Here is an 18,166-nt window from a genome sequence, read left to right as displayed (position 1 = left end):
GTGTCTCCCTCCAGTGGTCGGGGGGAGGCAAAGTCACAGGACAAAAGAAGAGGAGGAAATTAAATGGTATAATCCTGTTGTGTGTCAGACTGACAGACTGTAAACCCACTTTACCGGGACACTTCACATTATGGTTGTCGTGGAAACAACATTTAACACTTTGATGTGATCCTTGGATAAAAATCAAACTATATGGATGCCTTGTTTTATGCAGCAACAAAAATAGAAGTCATATGCACCACATTGTGTATTTTCTTCGTTGGATTATCAAAAATGTACTGAAAACTTTTGCACACTGTCTAAATTGCACATATGGTATTGGCAATGTCTTTTGTTCAGATCTGTTGTTGATGTATTTGTGCAATTCAGACAGTAGCTGCATGCATGCTTGCACCAAAAAGTTGTGCGCAGACAGCCGCATATTTCAATCAGACTCTATCCGGAGTATATGAAATCTAATCTAATCTCATGTCAAACTTTTATATGAAGACGATTGGAGGATCATTCACAGATTTTGATTGAAAGCTTTGCAGTTGTTAATAAATAAACGTTTAAAGTTTTTAAAAGTCTGTTACAAGATACTTCACATGTCAAACTACTTTTTTCAAAAGCTGGACATTTTTAGTTTGCAATTTCTTTAAAGCTCCTGTGAGGAACTTTAAGTTTGTGTCGATTTTGGCGCCCCCTGTCCATGAAGCGATGTATCTCATCTCTTAATTGATTTTTTCCTGTAAATGTGTAAGTCGTGTTTTTTGATGAAACACTTCACCCTGCTTTCTGATAACAGTCAAAAGTGAACCGCTGTAAATCTTTGCAGCGTAAACAAAGGCCGATTCTGTAGCGTGCTGTAACTCACCTATTCTGACGCCTACCTGAAGTTACAAGCATCGAATATTAGGATATAGAATTTAGCAGTCATGTTGCTGTTGGGATTGTTTGCTCCTTGAGGTCATAGAGAAGCATCAGCATTGATTTCATAACCAGATAAAAGCTCCCCTCATCAGCTTTAAAACAAAAACTAAAGCTTGAATTGAGATATTCAGAGGATATGAATGAATTACCTTAATTCTAAACACTTGAAATACAAGAACCCTTATAGATCTATAACAGGGGTGGGCAACTGGCGGCCCGGGGGCCACATGCGGGCCTCCATCAACCCTCAACGTAGCCCTCGGGTCAATTTTTACATATCAATTAATTGGAAACATGAAGAAAACATGATAAAATCTGCCATTAAATCATAAAAAAAACAGAAATATGTCCATAATATTTAATCGCTGGTATATGTTAAGTTTAATCTGAGACATAATTGATTGTAATTGTTTTGTTACACCACTATTTGGCCCTCTGACAGTGAGAATTAAATGAATGTGGCCCTTGCTGTGACCAAAGTTAGCCATCCCTGATCTATAAAGACAATAATATGTGTAAACATGGGTTTTATTTGAATGAAAAAGAGGAACAGTGTATTTAGTATTGCAAGAGATTATGAACACTATTTCCTTTAGATGATATCTGACTTGATAATGATTTACCAGCATGTTGAATGTTTGCCCTTGTCCTCACACAATGTTTTCCTTGGAGCAAATTCATTATTCTGAATGTTAACTAACCTTGGTGTTGCCTCCATGCTGCATTCAATGACACTGTCAAAGCATGGTCGTTACTTTACACCCTGTCAGAGGTGTTAATGCCACACACACACACACACACACACACACAGTCCTTCAGTGTTTACAAACAAGTGGCCTACAGATGGCAGGGGTCAGTCACCCCGATGATAACAAGGCCTGCAGACAGGGCGGCTCAGGATTACAGAGCCTGCAGCTAACCTGAAGCAGTTTCTGTCTGTCACTCTGGCATGGCAACCAAAATATATTTTTGCGCTGATTACAGATTGTAAATAATCATTTAAAACAAGCCAACCTCATTATTGCAAAGTAAGATGCTGCAAAGAGGGACACTTCTTAAACCAGACATGGATTCTGTAGTGGAAGAGGAAGACCTACATGTAATGTGGATTTGCGCTGTAGCGACTGTGGAGCTAAAACAAGCAAAATCCTGCATAAATATCTCAAACATTTGCTTGTTTCCTGCTTAAAATCCGCGATTACACGGTGGTGTCGACGAATAATCCCAGTCGGTCGATTATCTTCCGGTGTGGCGGTTACGGTGAGTGATTGCACGTGTAAACCGGTTGATCCCGTCCCCCTTCTTGCGATCGGTGTAAAACTCCCATGTTTTCTTTTTCACCGGGCAGCATATGCGCGTATCGCTACTCACCAACCGACCTTGAATCTGTCCTCGGATTTAATCCTCGCGTGTGATTGGTCGCCGCGGCGGGGCTGCCTCGGCGTCCTTGATTCGGATTGGTTGAGCGCGCTTGTCGTTTGGTTGGCTCTCTCCGCTTTACCCTTTCTCTCGGCGGTGGGTCGGAGCCGCTGTCCCTAGCCTCGCATGTTCCCCTCTAAATTCCTGTTTTGAATTCGATGCCCCTCTTGTACATTTGATCCATTTTCACGGCACCGCCTGTACACCGGTGTTTCAACCCCCTCCCCCCCCCCCTTCCCCACCACCACCACCACCCCTGTATTCGTCGTTAGGAGACCCTTAACCCCCACAACATGGCCGTGGTGAGCGGATCGTCTGGGCCGGTTGCCCGGCTCGAGGGCCGTGAATTCGAATACATGATGAAAAAGCGCTCGGTGACCATCGGCCGGAACTCGTCTCAGGGCTCCGTGGACGTGAGCATGGGCCACTCGAGCTTCATCTCCCGGCGGCACCTGGAGATATTCACCGCCAGCGACGACGGCACCGGCAGCGGGGACTTCTACCTGAGGTGTCTCGGTAAAAACGGGGTGTTTGTAGACGGAGTGTTCCTCCGACGGGGCGCCCCTCCTCTGCAGCTCCCGCGAATGTAAGTGAACACATGTGGATGCTAAGCTCCAGTAGCCGCGACCACTCAACAACATTTGACTTGTTTCTTTTTTAGTGTTTTTTTTTTTTTTACATTAACCGGCAGTAAGAAGAGGACCACGTGTTTTAGCATGTTAGCAAGAAGTCCGCATCCTGTCCTCTATGCCATTTTCTTTGTTGACATTTTTTTTTGTTAGCAACGGGGTCACTTAGCCGCCTGCCTTCTTCCCACATTCCCCTCCTGTGGTTAACTTCGCGTTAGCCGCATACCACCGTGTCCACCATACTACGATGTGGCTTAAATACCCCCAAAACCCCTCACTTAAAGTGACGCTATTGTTGTTATTTATTAGTGGTAGCCTTTCTGTATTTCCCCCCCTATACAGTCAGAAAATGTTTATCCAAATGGAAGTGCAAAACATTCATCTTTGTTTTCATGGCAAACATGGCAGCTAGGTGGCTGAGCTAGCCTGTAGCTTGTTTCTGTTAGTTGTGAATGGAGCTCCTCTCGACCCCTAAACGTAAACAAACCAGTCCGTCCCCGCCCTGCCGGCTCACAACACCACAGCCTGCGGGACCTTTGGCCTCCATTCAAACCAGCTCCAAGTCAATAGAAGTAGTTTATTTAACCAGCTATTCTCCCACGACAAACATTAAACATCATTTTTGGTCTAATATTTACTTTTTTTTTTTTTTTTTTTGCACCCATAGAGGTTCAGCTTCAGTTGTTTTGTTGTCACTGTTTTAAAGGTGCACTATCAGCTAAACTGCAAATAGGACAGATTTAAAAAAAATTACCTGCTGCAATTGCACTTTATAACGATTCCCTTTTTTAAGTAAGGACAGAAGACTTTTAAACTTTAGCCTGAGTTGCATATATCAAACTGTATTGTGGGCTCATGTTTTTTGTATGGGTGGGATATGTTTGTATATGTGTGTGTTGTGTGTTTGTATGTATGCTGGCTGCTGGAACACTTACATTTCCCTGCTGGGATGAATAAAGTATATCTTATCTTTATCTTATCTTAAGTTGGAGAAGGCAAACAATTATTTGCTATATTTTCTGAATTAAATGCACAAACTTTATTTAAAAAAAAAAGTTCCGGACACTGTTTGGAGCTAAAAAAAAAAGCTACCAGGAGAGTTACGGTGTCACTTAGGGCTGGGAAATGTATCGAAATTTTTAAGATATATCGATATATTTTCAAACAAGAATATAGGGTAAGACAATATCGTTAATATCGATATAGTTTAAGTTGCGTTAAAATAACGTTCTGGAGGTGCCAGGTCACTTTTTTCTCATCTCACTGATGATGACTGACTGTCTGTCCCTCTTATCCCCGCTCCTCCTCTCTCTCTCTTTTATTGTATTTAAGGAACAATTTTAATTTTATAATATTACTTTTTAAATTCACAAACAGGTAGTTTATTTTACCATGTGTTTTCACTGTTAATAAAAGGCGTATCGATATATATATCGAGTATCGCCATTCAGATAAACAATATCGAGATATGAGTTTTGGTCCATATCGCCCAGCCCTAGTGTCACTGTTGCGGGCGTCCCACCATAACTTCTCGTGTAACGTTTTATCTTCAAACAGTTTCACATTTTCCTCTGAGGACAGTTTGTGTATAGAGTTATGAACATATATCACATAATCTTTACAGTTTTCCAACTTTACTATTTCTCTACCAAAACTCCACAGTGCACCTTTAAATTACAACATGATCGATGATGTGCTGTTTCCAAACAAACATTTCAGTACATAAATTCAAATTCAAAAAACTTTATCTGTCCCCGGGGGGCAATTCAGAGGCACACAGAGCAGTAAATTAACAACAGTGCAAGTACGAAACCTTTTAACCTAAATATAAAGTGTCAATTTGAATACAACTTAAAGCTTAAACTTAACTTAAAAATACAAAATATAAAAAGAGTAGATATAAGTGGACAGTGATCGGACTAACAGATGCAATCAGAACTATGTGCAGTAAACAAGAACTAAATAAATAAATATATATATATACACACACATACAGAGCTATGTGCGAGATAAATATATATATATACCGTTATAATAATGTTATTAATAGGCTGTAAAACTTCTGGCATCTATTTTCCAGTAAATATGTGCTCGGTCTGGGATTAAAAACAACAACATTTCACTGAATGATGCCTTAGAGAAAAGACAGAATTATTGACATAAAACAGAGTTAAAAGTCAAGCTCTGCTCGTGTTGAAATGCTAAATCCATTAGCCAAAAAGTAGCCAACCATTTAAAAAACAATTTTTAACTGTGATTTAAATTGTTTATTAAAATAAAATAATGATGGAACGTGATCCAAACTAAACAAAAAGTGAAGAATTGATATTTAGCTGTTTGTTTATTTTTGTAAGCTAGAGTTATTCCCTGCGGAAAATTCAAATATTCACAAATGTGTTGGTCTAATTTCTACTTAAAAACATGTCATTACACTCAATAAGTCTCCTTCACCTGACACGTCTGGATAAATGTTGTTTCAGGATTTCACAATCGGAAAAAAGGCCTGAACTGCTTGTAGTGGTATTTTATTTTAAAACAGATTATTTGTTAAGTTTCTTAAAATATCATAGACCTAATTAAACAAAACTTACGTACAATTTCAAGTAAACATTTAAATAAACTTGATACGATTTAGGTTTTGCAGGTTTGGACTTCTTATTTACAAAAATATATTTTTTGTAGGGATGAATTTAAAAATCTTTTCTCTTTTAGACGGTTGAAATGATAAAAAAAATTGTTGCAAATTTAGTCAAACTATCAGACCAAAAAAAAGTCAAACATTTTGCTTGTTTCGGCTCATTAAAATAACAGTTTGCTTCTTTTCTCTTCAATTTGATTGGACGTTCAGTCTTTTTTTTTTTTTTTTAGGGTGGGGTGCACTGCTATCTGAACGTTACAAATGCTTCTTTTCTCTTTAATTTGATGGGACGTTCAGTTTTTTTTTTTGGGTTGGGGGAGTGCACTGCTGGCTGAACGTTACAAATGCTTCTTTTCCCTACAGCGTGCTGTGAGGAAATGAAACTTAAAGTTTTCACCATCTCTGACATTTCAAAAGGTGATCAACCTCACATATTTCACAATCAAGTGGAACTGCAGAACATAATATGGGGTTAAGAAACTTGTTTATGTGTTTCACACTTCACAGTAGCCCTTTTTTTTGTTCCTTCTGTTACTCGTAATGTAGTCGAACCTACCAGTGTCCCTCTGTCAACACAGGCCTGACTCTCTGCTATTGTGCAATCCCTCAATGTGAAACCACTTTTCTTTTATGTGCACAAAGAACAAACTTGTTTTGACTTGACGCAATGTTTGCACCACTAAGTTTGGTTGTTTTTTTTAACAGAAATATGTTCTGCAGCTGCATTAGATTTTCACTAGCTGTTGAATCAATTGTTGCGCTGCTGTTAGCCACATTGTACATACATTAGCGGTGCATTTCATTAAGTAGGCACAGCCGAGGAACCAGGACAGAGTGGTTTTTAAGGTTCATGTATTGATCAGGTCTGCAGCCAATAAAGAGCTTTTAATCAGCGGCAGTCTTTACTACATGCACGTTCCACAAGCAAGGTACCACCTAGCCAAGGCTCATGTGCTTTACTGTAATCCTTGAGCTATAGAGGACACCTAAACAACCCTGACTGTCTGTGATAAGAGCCCAAGATTGACAGCATGAGAGAACTCGCAGAGCCGCAGCCCAGGGGCCGGCCTCGCTTGTATTCCAGGGATTCCTCTTTGGTGATGTAAACAGACTGAGGAGAAAGAAACAGCTTTCCCTTCCCCTTTTTTTTCTCCTCCTCCCTCCCCCTTCCATGTCCTCTCCCACACCCCGCACATTCTCCCCAAAGTTGGTGCTCTTCCTGTCTTGCCGTCCTCTTTTGTTTACATTCTGTTTTTCTCCGAGGGGGGGAGAGGGGGGGGAGACGATCAAGTGAGAGTTTTCAGTCGAACGGGCTTTTGTTTGTTGTCGATCTCACAGCTTAGCAGCGTAGCAACAGTGCTTTAAAAAAAAAAAAAACAAGTTTAGGCCTTGTTGTTCATTGGGGGGGAAATGGGGCGTCTAAAGAGGCTTCAATGCCTGCAAACTTTGAGGGGGTGTTCGATAACTTTTCGTATCATTTAACCTCAATCAGACTGTTTAAAAACGTGAAGTGATTGGTTTATAATTTGACGGTAGGTCGACCATTTAGCAGATATTTCCACATTTGATCATAAAGCTTTCTCACTATAACCTCTTTTGAACTTCCTGAATATTCAAATATCATGGCGATAAGATAAATAGATATCAACATTGTCTTACCACATTAATCCAAAATAATCAGAAAGTCCAGCAGGACCCGTTCAGCAAAACACTTTGTCCTTATATCTAATATACTGGATTTAATCGACTGACCATGTAATGAACGATACAAAGAACAACCAGTGGGTTAGTTGATTATGAGACACAGGACGAGTAACAGTTACGACTCAGTTTACATCTATTAGAGGTGAGAATCTTCAGAGGCCCCACATATTATCACAATACTCGAGCCACAAAGCGATATTATTGCAGTACAAACAATTTTTTATCTTAATCACCAATAGCATCGCAAATCGACCAAAGCTGAAAAAGAAAAAGTGAAGAATTGATATTTAACTGTTTGTTTATTTTTGTAAGCTAGAGTTATTTCCCTGCGGAAAATTCAAATATTCACAAATGTGTTGGTCTAATTTCTACTTAAAAACATGTCATTACACTCAATAAGTCTCCTTCACCTGACACGTCTGGATAAATGTTGTTTCAGGATTTCACAATCGGAAAAAAAGGCCTGAACTGCTTGTAGTGGTATTTTAATTTAAAACAGATTATTTGTTAAGTTTCTTGAAATATCATAGACCTAATTAAACAAAACTTACGTACAATTTCAAGTAAACATTTAAATAAACTTGATACGATTTAGGTTTTGCAGGTTTGGACCTCTTATTTACAAAAATTTTTTTTTTTGTAGGGATGAATTTAAAAATCTTTTCTAGTAGAAGCTTGAAATAATAAACATTTGTTGCAAATTTAGTCAAACTATCAGACCAAAAAAAAAAGCAAACATTTTGCTCATCAAAATAACGGTTTGCTTCTTTTCTCTTTCATTTGATTTGATTTGATTTGGCCCTGCAGGTCTTCAGTCATATTTTTAAGCAAAAGCTGCTGTGAGCGAAAAAAAGAGAGCGATGACTAAATTGCTCAAGTACGTTGGCAACACAACGATGCGATTTAGTCCATGTGCAGGAGCTTAGATTATTTATTTGAGTAATTAAACCAAGAAACGATCAAATGTCTGTTGCCATGGTCTCATGTTTTTTGCCACCATGTTATGGACGCAGAAATCGATTAGTGATGATTTTTATCACATCTGGTTTAGAGACAGGCCCATGAAGGTACGAGTTTTCCCTGCAGTGATTTATGGCTTCGACTGTTCTCAGACTTTCTACTGCGTCCTCAGCAGTCAGTGTAAAGTCCTCCGGTTTAATATTCAGTTAACTGTTGGCTCAGAGGGCGGACAACAGGGCTTGTTCATGTTTATATCCCAGCATACAGCTGTGACATCATGTTGACATACACAAAGAACTGAAAGGAGCAGCACTGTTTTTTTAAATATTTTATCATTTTATAGATCCGTCAGTTACATACAGAATCACTCCGATGTTATTCAAGGATCCACTTCCCTGAAAGGGAGCTCCAAGGCGAGTGTCTCCCCTCGGCTCCAGGAAGAGTTTCGGTCTCCCCTCCTGTGAGCTCCAAAGCCGATCGGAGATGTAGGTGTTCTGGGAAACGGGTTCTCTCGGCAGACGGCAGCTCTGTGAGGGAAAAGTTAAAGCCGTGCCTGGCAGTCTTTAAATCGAAACCAACCAGCGCCCGCCCCGTCTCCAGAGTGTCAGACTGTCTGATCCTGACAGGGGATTTAGGAGAGTTTCCTCTTTTCGCCGTTATCTGTTTGAGGTCTCCCTGGATGGTTTCATCCCAGCATTACCTATTAATGAGGATAGTAACCCACGGATGAATCTGTTTTTACCACATCAAAAAAGTAGTTCAATCATTTAAAGGAATCCGCCCTGATGCTCGTTCAGTTTCTGGTCGGCGTTGTCCTCACATTCCTCAGTCTGTGAATTCTGCTGCAGATCTGACAGGAGCGATGTGAGAGATATGCAATCATTTTATTGATTTTACCGAGGGTCGATTTTTGGAAGTTATGAATCTATTTCAAATCTCAGAAGATAAGAATCTGGATTTTTACAAAAATCTATTTTTTCCCCACCCCTCCTCACAACACCTGTTTTTGTTTTTATAATCTTTGGTTGGACTACGAGATCCAAAGAGTCCGCTTTACGGCGCTATAATGAGAATATTAACCTGTATATCAGTGATTGGTGTAGTTCTGACAGAATCATGATAACAATAAAAGAGAGACCAATGAACTACTGGAGAACAGAAAACAAAATTCATCTGTTTGATTATACACATGCAGATCATATCGGTCGTTACAAATCGAAGAAGTATTGGAAAAAACGCGTTCAGTGCGGTGTGTGTCAGCACCTTTGAATAATATTGCACATTAAATGTTACTGCACGCTGAATATTGTTTAGATGCACCAAATCATCACTAAGAACCAATCACCATGCTGTAGAGAGGAGTGATTTTTTAAATTCCTGACATGGTGCTGAGGCCGCTGCTCTTTCAGCAGGTTTTTTTTTTTAATGCACCACTCTTTCCCTAATTTAGGCCGCTCCTCCGCTGAGACCACCGCTTCTCCAAACACGGCCTCATCAGAGCAGCTCCGGCCTGTGCTTCAGTCCTCTGCAGCGCTTTCCTCAAAAACCATTTCTAATAAAACTTCTGATATCTTCAGTCTGCGTTAGCACCAGTAATCAAATTTAATGATCTAAAATATTTTCTCTACCAGTGATTGAAATCCAGCCAATATTTCTACCACAGTTCAGGTTTTTGTGCCATATCAAGTTATCAAGGCACTCGCTGATTTGATTTGCTTTTCAGGAGTTGTTTTCACCGTCTGTTGCCTCTGCCTGTGTCTGAGAGTTACACTTCTTTAAACCCCCCCCTCTGTGTGTTTTGTCTCCTGCGTCTTGTCTTGCAGGTGCACCTTCAGGTTCCCGAGCACAAACATTAAGATCACATTCACGGCCCTGTCCAGCGGGAAGAAATTTAAGCGCGAGGCTCCGGAGTCGCCGGTGAAACCAGTCCAGCCGCAGATCTCCCCCCTCACCATCAACATTCCAGACAACATCGCTCACCTCATGAGCCCCCTGCCATCGCCCACGGGCACCATCAGGTACGCAACACTGCTAATTGTTAGGTTATAACCAACCACGAGTTTCTCTCTCTTACCTAAAGAAAGCATAGCTACTACTAGAGATTCAATCTGAAAATGAATCCATGAATGGGATCAGATTATGGTTTTAGGTGACGTTTAGTTCAAGAGTTTTATACCATGGCCCTATTTTCACATACCGTAAAATCTGGTTGTATATTACCCTCTTTAATATCTATTTTTTAAATCTAGAAACTGTCTGTTTCCTAAATACTGTTGCACTCAATATACCAGTATAAATGACTTCTAGAGCAGCAGCAGCCGGCACCATCACACATTGCACACAACCTGACGCTATGAAAAGTCGCCCCCGTTCATTCCCCCTCATGAGCTCATAATCATGCATTTCAAGAAAACAGGTATACTGTTCAGTAATACATCTTGTACAGTGCTGCTGGTTGAATTTAAAGACTCCTAACTCATAGAAGTCAACGAGCAGCCAGCTTAGGAGGGCAGCACGACATGTTGGGCTGCGGGTCCGTACTCTACAACTTTCACTGCAGGCTGAGAGCTCAACCACCGTAATGTAGCTGGTAGGAGTGCCAACTAAATGCAGAAAGGTTTCAAGACCGACGCAGAACTGGCTAAACACTGAAGCTTCCTCGTCCGTGGCATGGCAACCTGCGCTCACATCGAGAAAGCTCTAGACTCTTCTCCTCTGTCGCCCCCCGGTGGTGGAATGAACTTCCAAACTCCATTCGATCTGCAGAGTCCCTCTGCACCTTTAAGAAAAAGCTAAAGACCCAGCTCTTTCATGAATACCTACTAACTTAATGATGATGGTCTCCATATTATTGATGATGATGATGGTAATGACGATGGTTTTTGTTTGATAACGACGACTTATAAGATGGTTTCTATACTGATTAGAGCTCTCAAGAACTGCCCTCAATGTTGTGCTTTGTGTTCACTTCCTGTCAGCACCTGTGTGTCCAATCAGACTCAAAGCTGATCGTTTGCTCTTACTGACATTGTTCCCTTATTTCTAGATCCTTGCTTGTGTTGTTCTTACTCTCTGATGTACGTCGCTTTGGATAAAAGTGTCTGCTCAGTGAATTGTAGAAGCTCTCTCCAGTGTTTTGAATTTTGACTGCAGTACTAACTTAAAACACTAGGTGTCAGAGTTACGTATTGCTCCTTTAAAGAGAGTGACGGAAAAGCTCTTTCTAGTTGTAAAAAAAAGTAATTTCTTAAGTTTAGTGGAACTTTAAGTGTCAACGCAGGGATTGCATAGCAGCCGTTCAGGACAGTCTCACGGCTGCAGCCAAAACATTTGAGCCTTCTAAGCAGTTAGACCCCAAAACATGTTTAAAACAGGGGGCTTGTTTATCTTTTTAAAAAAAAAGATTGTTTTTCAGATTTTTTTTTTTTTTTTTTAATCCTCCTGGTTTTATTTTCTAACTTTTCTTTGTCAGATATTGGCATACCAGAGGCGATGTCAGAATTAGAATGTTTCAATTTACGACGATGTCAATAAATAACAATAAGTGTTATCACCCCAACATTTCAAAAGAAAAGGACTGAGCAAAGAGTAGGACTCGTTTCCACAAATTCTCTTCTTAACACATCCAAGAAAAGCCGCTCCCCCCCCCCCCCCACCCCCCGAGCTGACCTTGAGCTGTCAGCTGACCTTGACATGGCCGCCCCTGTGCCGTGATCAGCTTAGGCTTAGTTCAGAGAGTACAGGGCTCAGAGAGGCACACTTAGATCCTCTCAACCTCTGATCTCAGACAGATGGCTTCGAACCAACAACCTCTGTCACACATTTAAAAGGTGAATCCAACAAACCAGTTTGCAGTCAGTCGACAAACAGCGGAGGTGATGAAAAGAGGCCGCAGGTTAAAGAAAGCACACATTTGGATCCGGAGCTGCTGCCCCCTTTTATTTGATCCACAAGCATCTCCAGAGTTCCCCCGAGTGCTAAAAAACGATCCAGCATGGAAATGATCCGTTACATGAAGCCTGCTGCTCATTCTCTCTGTTTCATAGATAATTAGAATGAATGAATAGTTCAATGCCTTGTTGCTATAGGCCTGATTGTAAAGGTTGCAGTGTTTCTAAGGAGGCAGAGTGATTTGCATAGATGTGGGCCAAAAGTAAGCCACTGCACCACAGACTGCAGATGAGCCCAAACCAGGGACACATCGGTGTGTTCTTACAGTAATGTCAGGCGGCGGCTTCAACTTCAGTAGAAACAAGACGCACGTTCATTTGCCCCCCTTTTTTTTTTTTCTTTTTTTTTTTACAATCCTTTAGAAAATGGTGCACTTGGCTGTCCAAGTGTTGGAATAAATGAGGACTGAAGAAGTCCACAGCTGCAGCCTTAATGCACAAACATGCCCCTAACTGGTGGATTCACACGTTTATTTTCCCAGTAAGTTTTTGTCCTTCAGCTCACGGTGTTGTTGTCTCTCCGCAGTGCTGCTAACTCGTGCCCCTCCAGCCCGCGGGGTGCAGGCTCCTCGGGCTACAGGATGGGCGGGCGCATGGTCAGCTCCGCAGAGCTGCAGCTTATGAACGAGAACTCGCAGCCCGAGAACGACAAAGACGCCTCCGGAGGGGACAGTCCCAAGGTGAGAGGAGGAGGAGGAGGAGGAGGAGGAGGAGGAGGGGCTGCCGGACAGACGACCTTTAAGTCTGAGCTTCTGTTCAACTTTTTAACTTCTCATCGCTTTGTCACATTTAGGGGGGCTGACGGCGCTACCTTAGTTCACCTGAGTCACTTCAAGTTCTTTAAGAAAATCCCACTCAAGCTAGTTAAAGTCTTTATGTGCAATTTTTCACACTTAAATATAATATAAATCAAGTCTATCCTCTGAAAATAACTCTGTGAGTCATGACTGTCTACAATGGGTGTAACACCCGAGTCCCACTGTCTGTGATGTTTTCAGAGTTTTCAGAGTCCTATCTTCACTTTGTTTACATCGCCAGTACAGCGGCTGACTCCTCCCCTCGCGTATAAAAGTTGTTTAATTGAGGGACTAGAGAAAAGAAGAATAACATACTGTACTCACTGCTTAACTGTGTTTCTAGATCACGCTCATTTCAGGTAAATTTACATGCAGTGTGAAGATACGAGCATAATAAAGATCGCTAGCATTAGCATGCTAACACAACAATGCAGCGCGAGTTGTTTTGGTTTAATGCTGGTGCTCAAGAGCGACATCTGCTGGATCAAAAAATAAAGCCTTTAACAAAGTGTCTTTGATGTCACTGTTCTTGCTCAATCTGTTAAATATCAGGAGTTCTCATGCAAACACAGTCGAGTAGGACGAATCGCTGCCCTGCGCTCACACTGCTCCAGGACTAACAGCTGATGTTTTTTTTTTAAACTGGATTCATAAATCTGTCGTTCTCCACAGGATGACTCCAAACCTCCGTACTCCTATGCACAGCTGATCGTCCAGGCTATAACGCTGGCCACCGACAAGCAGCTCACACTAAACGGAATCTACAATCACATCACAAAGAACTACCCTTACTACAGGACCGCCGACAAGGGCTGGCAGGTGAGGACGCTCTGCACCGAGACCTCCATATGCATCTGTTTATCTAGTAACCTAAAAACAAGCTAAACCTTCTCCCCTCCCCCCGCCGCAGAACTCGATCCGTCACAACCTGTCGCTGAACCGTTACTTCATCAAAGTGGCGCGGTCGCAGGAGGAGCCGGGGAAGGGCTCGTTCTGGAGGATAGACCCGTCCTCGGAGGGGAAGCTCATCGAGCAGGCGTTCAGGAAACGAAGGCCCCGGGGCGTCCCCTGCTTCAGGACCCCACATGGACCTCTGTCCTCCAGGTACCCCGTTTGACCCCCCAACGTCTCATCTCTGAGTTAAAGCCAAATGTTTTATTTTGAGCTTTTACACCTTCTTCATTTCAACATCCTCACATTTCACTCACATTTTTTGTAACAATATCACCAAACTGTTACGATTGAACAGCACATTTTTAAGTCTTTAACCCGAGTCCTCGGTCTTGTCCCCCTTAAGGAGTGCCCCAGTGTCTCCCAATCACTCGGGCGTCCTCTCCGCTCACTCCAGCGGCGTCCAAACCCCCGACAGTCTGTCCCGAGAGGGCTCTCCGGTCCCCCTGGAGCTGGACACCTCCTCTGCTCCCGCTCTGGCCTCCATACCGGCGGTCGGGCCCAAACTGGCAGTCATCCAGGAAGCACGCTTTGCACAAAACACATCAGGTATTCAACACACATGATGATGCCCGATGTTTATCTTGTGAGCTCCATCTATCAAGTTCTGTCTCTGGTGTACTGAAGATCAAAACATTGCTCCTCGTGTCCTCCAGGCTCGCCTGTCAACAACCAGCCGGTACTCATAGCAGTCCAGCGTCAGTTACCTCAGACCATCAAGCCGGTGACGTACACCATGGCCTCCCCAGTGAGCACCAGCACCTCCCAGCCCGCGGTTCAGACGGTCCACGTCCTGCAGCAGATCCCTGCCGGCTCCCTCAGCCCCGCCGTCATCGCCCAGCAGGCCACCATCATCAACAAGAGCGAGCTGCAGGAGAACGGCGATCACACGGAGGTCAAAGGTACGAGGAAATGTTTGTATCCACCGATGATGACGGCTTGGTTAAGAATCTGACCCATCTGAGTGTCTACCTACCCACAAAGCATGAAATAAACCCAACCAGTTGTTTGTTTGTGGTCTGCATAAGTCTCAGAACACAGAGAAAAATGCTCTGTTAAAATTTGCTCTCCTTATGACATCACAGTGGGATTCTTGTAAAAAAAAAAAATCCATCTCATTGACTTTACTTTGGAAGGTATTTGTATTATGAATTAATTTTTAAAAGCTTCATGTGTCCAAGAGAACATCTCTCCTCTCACCTCTGCTCTATGAAGAAGTTCCCTTCTGTCAGTTAGTTTGCCCGCCACATGAACGTCCCCTAAAGTCGCAGATTTCCCCTCGTGGGATCCATAAAGTATAAATTATTATTATTATTATTATTAAAATGTTTTCTCTCATCTTCTCAGTCAAAGTGGAGACGGTTCCCGGCATCGCCTCTATAGGCGGCTCAAGTCGCATCATCCAGAGCACCCAGTCGGCCACCCCCCTGCAGACCGTCACCATCGTGCAGCAGGCCCCCGTGGGTCAGCACCAGCTGCCCATCAAGGCCATCACACAGAACGGCACCCACAGCATCACCACTGCCATCCAGGGACCCATCAGCGCCGGTAAGGAACCCGCTTTGTTTTGTTTTGAAGGGGGTCTGTTGAATCTGGGCTTTTTGGATTAATGCAGCGGTTCCCAAACGTTATCTACTGCTCCCCGCCACCTTTGGCCGACACATTAACGTCTATCAACTAACTAAGAAGCAGCTTTTAAAAAGTGATTCTGCAACAATAGTCACAACAGTCATATCTTTTAAACAGATTTTATAAAGCAGGCTGATGAACAACGCCCCGTAAATAATTAGAAAAAGGATGAAAATCTTCTTTTAAGATGAACACTTTTAGTCCTCAGTGACAAGTTTGATCTTAGATCTTCTCTGGTGTGCAGCAGTAAAAAAATAATAGAGGCAGAAAAACGTCTCACACGGGCAGGATGTGTCAAAAGGAAGTGCGGTTTTCTTTATTACCCACCCAACAGGTGGAGCCCAAGGCGAGATATGACTTGTATTTTCTTGATTTTCTCATCTTTGGTTTAGTAGTTGTGACATCTGCTGTAGTTTCATTGTCAGCCTCATGTTACCCCCCTCCCCCTCCAAAAAAAATCTGCCACTACTATTTTCAATCCAACATTTCTGGACCAAAATAGTAAGTAATGTGGTGCAAAGAACACAAAGGTGTCAATCTACTTAGTGTCTATCTACTGACACTTCAGGGCTCCTGCTCCACATGTTGGTAAACCACCATGTAACAAAAAAGTAACCCCTCCCCCTTCCCCTCTCTCTCCTCCTCCTCCTGCTCAGCTCCAGTTGTGGCGAGCCCCCTCCACCTGCTGGCGGTCCACGCCTCCGCCTCGGCCTCCCTCCCCACCAAACGACAGAACGGGGACCAGGCAGCCAGCGAACAGCCGGACGCCAAGCGCAGCAAAACAGAGGCCGACGAGGCGGCCCAGCCCGCCGCCAGCGCAGACTCAGACTCGACCAACAACAACACCGGCAGCCACCTCGACTAGTCTGGACAACCCCACACAAAAACACCACACGACCCCCCTCCCCTTCCCCCCTTCACCATCACCACCTTCATCATCACCACCACCACTACCTTCTCCTCCTCCTCCTCTCCTTCACGGTTGTTTCTCTCTTGTCCCTGTCGTTTCGTTTTGTTTCTCCTTCTCCTTCTACCATTGACTCCCTGAGGTGCCAAACGGAGACGATTCTTTTCATTTCACTTCTGTTCAAGAGCGTCGAAAAAAGGAAAAGAAAGAAAAAAAAAAAAAAAAGTCCACCCCTTTAAAGACTGGAACGTGGGTTGAGAACAAAAAAACAAAGAAGTCAAAGGTGTCCCCTGTGAGCCACTGAAACAGGAGAGTGACTTAAAAACACGACCACAGGAAGCCTTAACATTTAACCCCTTAAAGAGCTGACCTCAAGCGGGTGCAGCCGGGAAGGGGAGGGGGGGGGGGAGGGAGAGTCTGCTCGGGCCGGACGCCACCTTTCTGTCACATCTACCTCAGAGCAGATTGGAGACGCCGGCAGCCAGCAGAGAACCACCCCACCCACCCAACCCCGGGACCTGTCGGGGGGCGGCCTCTGGACCAACCAAGCGGTGAGCGAGACGAGAATCAACGTTTAGAAAAACTAAAAAATCCAGAAAGGGATCAAACTCGGAGCCAATATTCCTGAAACTCTGGCAGCTAGCCTCTCACAATACTGACCTTCCTTTTATCGCAGCTGTACGTAGATATGCAGTATTTTGTTGTTCAAATGTGGAGCATAGGACATTTTTTTTAATGTATTTTCACTTATCTAGATAATTTAACGAAAAGGAAGCGTACAAAACGATGAGGTCGAAGACATTTCGGTAACTAAGTTAGACTTTTTTTTATATATATATATGTGGACTTCCTTTTCTTTCCATTCGGTGAAACTGTACTAGTTTTTTTGTAACATTTGTTTCCTCTTTCTCCCCTCCCCCTCCTCCTCCTCGTTCTGACATATCCGTATAAAATCTTCGCTTAGTTATACCTACATATTTTAATACTTGCACAGATAACCGATATAAGCATATGAAATCTCCATGTGTAGTTCCAGATGTTGACCTTTGCATGTATCCGACAACAAGAGAAGTTGTAAACTGTAAAATTGAACAGAGGAAGAAAAAAAAAAGAGACCTGCTTTATCCAAACCAGACCTGCACTTGATTCAATGTTTGTGTTTTCATTTCCCTCCCTCTTCTCCTCCTCCTCCTTCTTCTTCTTCTTTTTTTTTCATGTTTCTCTCCCTCCCCTCCTGGCTGTGTTGACGTTGTGGTGTTGGCAGACCCTCACCCTCCCCCACCCCCTGTCTCTCCTTTTTCGCTTGATTATTTTTACTCTGTTCTGGCGGCCCGGCGAGTCTGTTTTCTGATTGTACACGTTCCAACAATAGTAAAAGAAAAAAAATTGATGTTTGTTCTGCTTCAGTGGAGAAATGCTTTTTTTTAAATAAATTAATTTAAAGCCCTTTTTCTGCGTCTTTTGAGTCTTAGGTGTCGGGCCGGCTGCCCCTGAAGTCCTCCTCGTCTGGTTGCTCACACATGCCGCTCACAGTGAAGGACGAAGCACAAGTAGACGTTACACATTTGTTATAAATGTCACCACATCTTCACACTCGTGAACGTTTGCGGCAGGCTAACGTCAGCTCACCCTGACTGCATTGATGCGCACTTGAGAACGTATAGAGGCTG

The 18,166-nt window shown here is 42.9% G+C and overlaps 1 protein-coding gene across 1 annotated transcript; it reads left to right on the top strand.

The window, feature by feature from the left end:
• Positions 1–2,400: 2,400 nt before the first annotated feature.
• On the top strand, positions 2,401–17,943 carry foxk2b (forkhead box K2b). The gene is made up of 9 exons (XM_020641033.3): positions 2,401–2,917; positions 10,086–10,280; positions 12,739–12,892; positions 13,682–13,828; positions 13,920–14,113; positions 14,307–14,509; positions 14,617–14,862; positions 15,308–15,508; positions 16,246–17,943. Exons 1-9 carry the CDS (start codon positions 2,625–2,627, stop codon positions 16,452–16,454), a joined length of 1,842 nt encoding a protein of 613 aa, XP_020496689.1. The 5' UTR covers positions 2,401–2,624; the 3' UTR covers positions 16,455–17,943.
• Positions 17,944–18,166: the final 223 nt, after the last annotated feature.

Source organism: Labrus bergylta, chromosome 16, assembly GCF_963930695.1.
Source record: "Labrus bergylta chromosome 16, fLabBer1.1, whole genome shotgun sequence".
NCBI lineage: Eukaryota > Metazoa > Chordata > Actinopteri > Labriformes > Labridae > Labrus > Labrus bergylta.
Note: the sequence above shows the minus strand (reverse complement) of the source record. Positions and strands in the feature narration are given on the sequence as shown.

Coding starts and splice junctions, on each gene's coding strand:
- foxk2b (XM_020641033.3), top strand. CDS start 2,625: ATGGCCGTGGTGAGCGGATCGTCTGGGCCGGTTGCCCGGCTCGAGGGC. Junction 12,893..13,681: donor CCGGAGGGGACAGTCCCAAG/GTGAGAGGAGGA, acceptor CGTTCTCCACAG/GATGACTCCAAACCTCCGTA. Junction 14,863..15,307: donor CGATCACACGGAGGTCAAAG/GTACGAGGAAAT, acceptor TCATCTTCTCAG/TCAAAGTGGAGACGGTTCCC.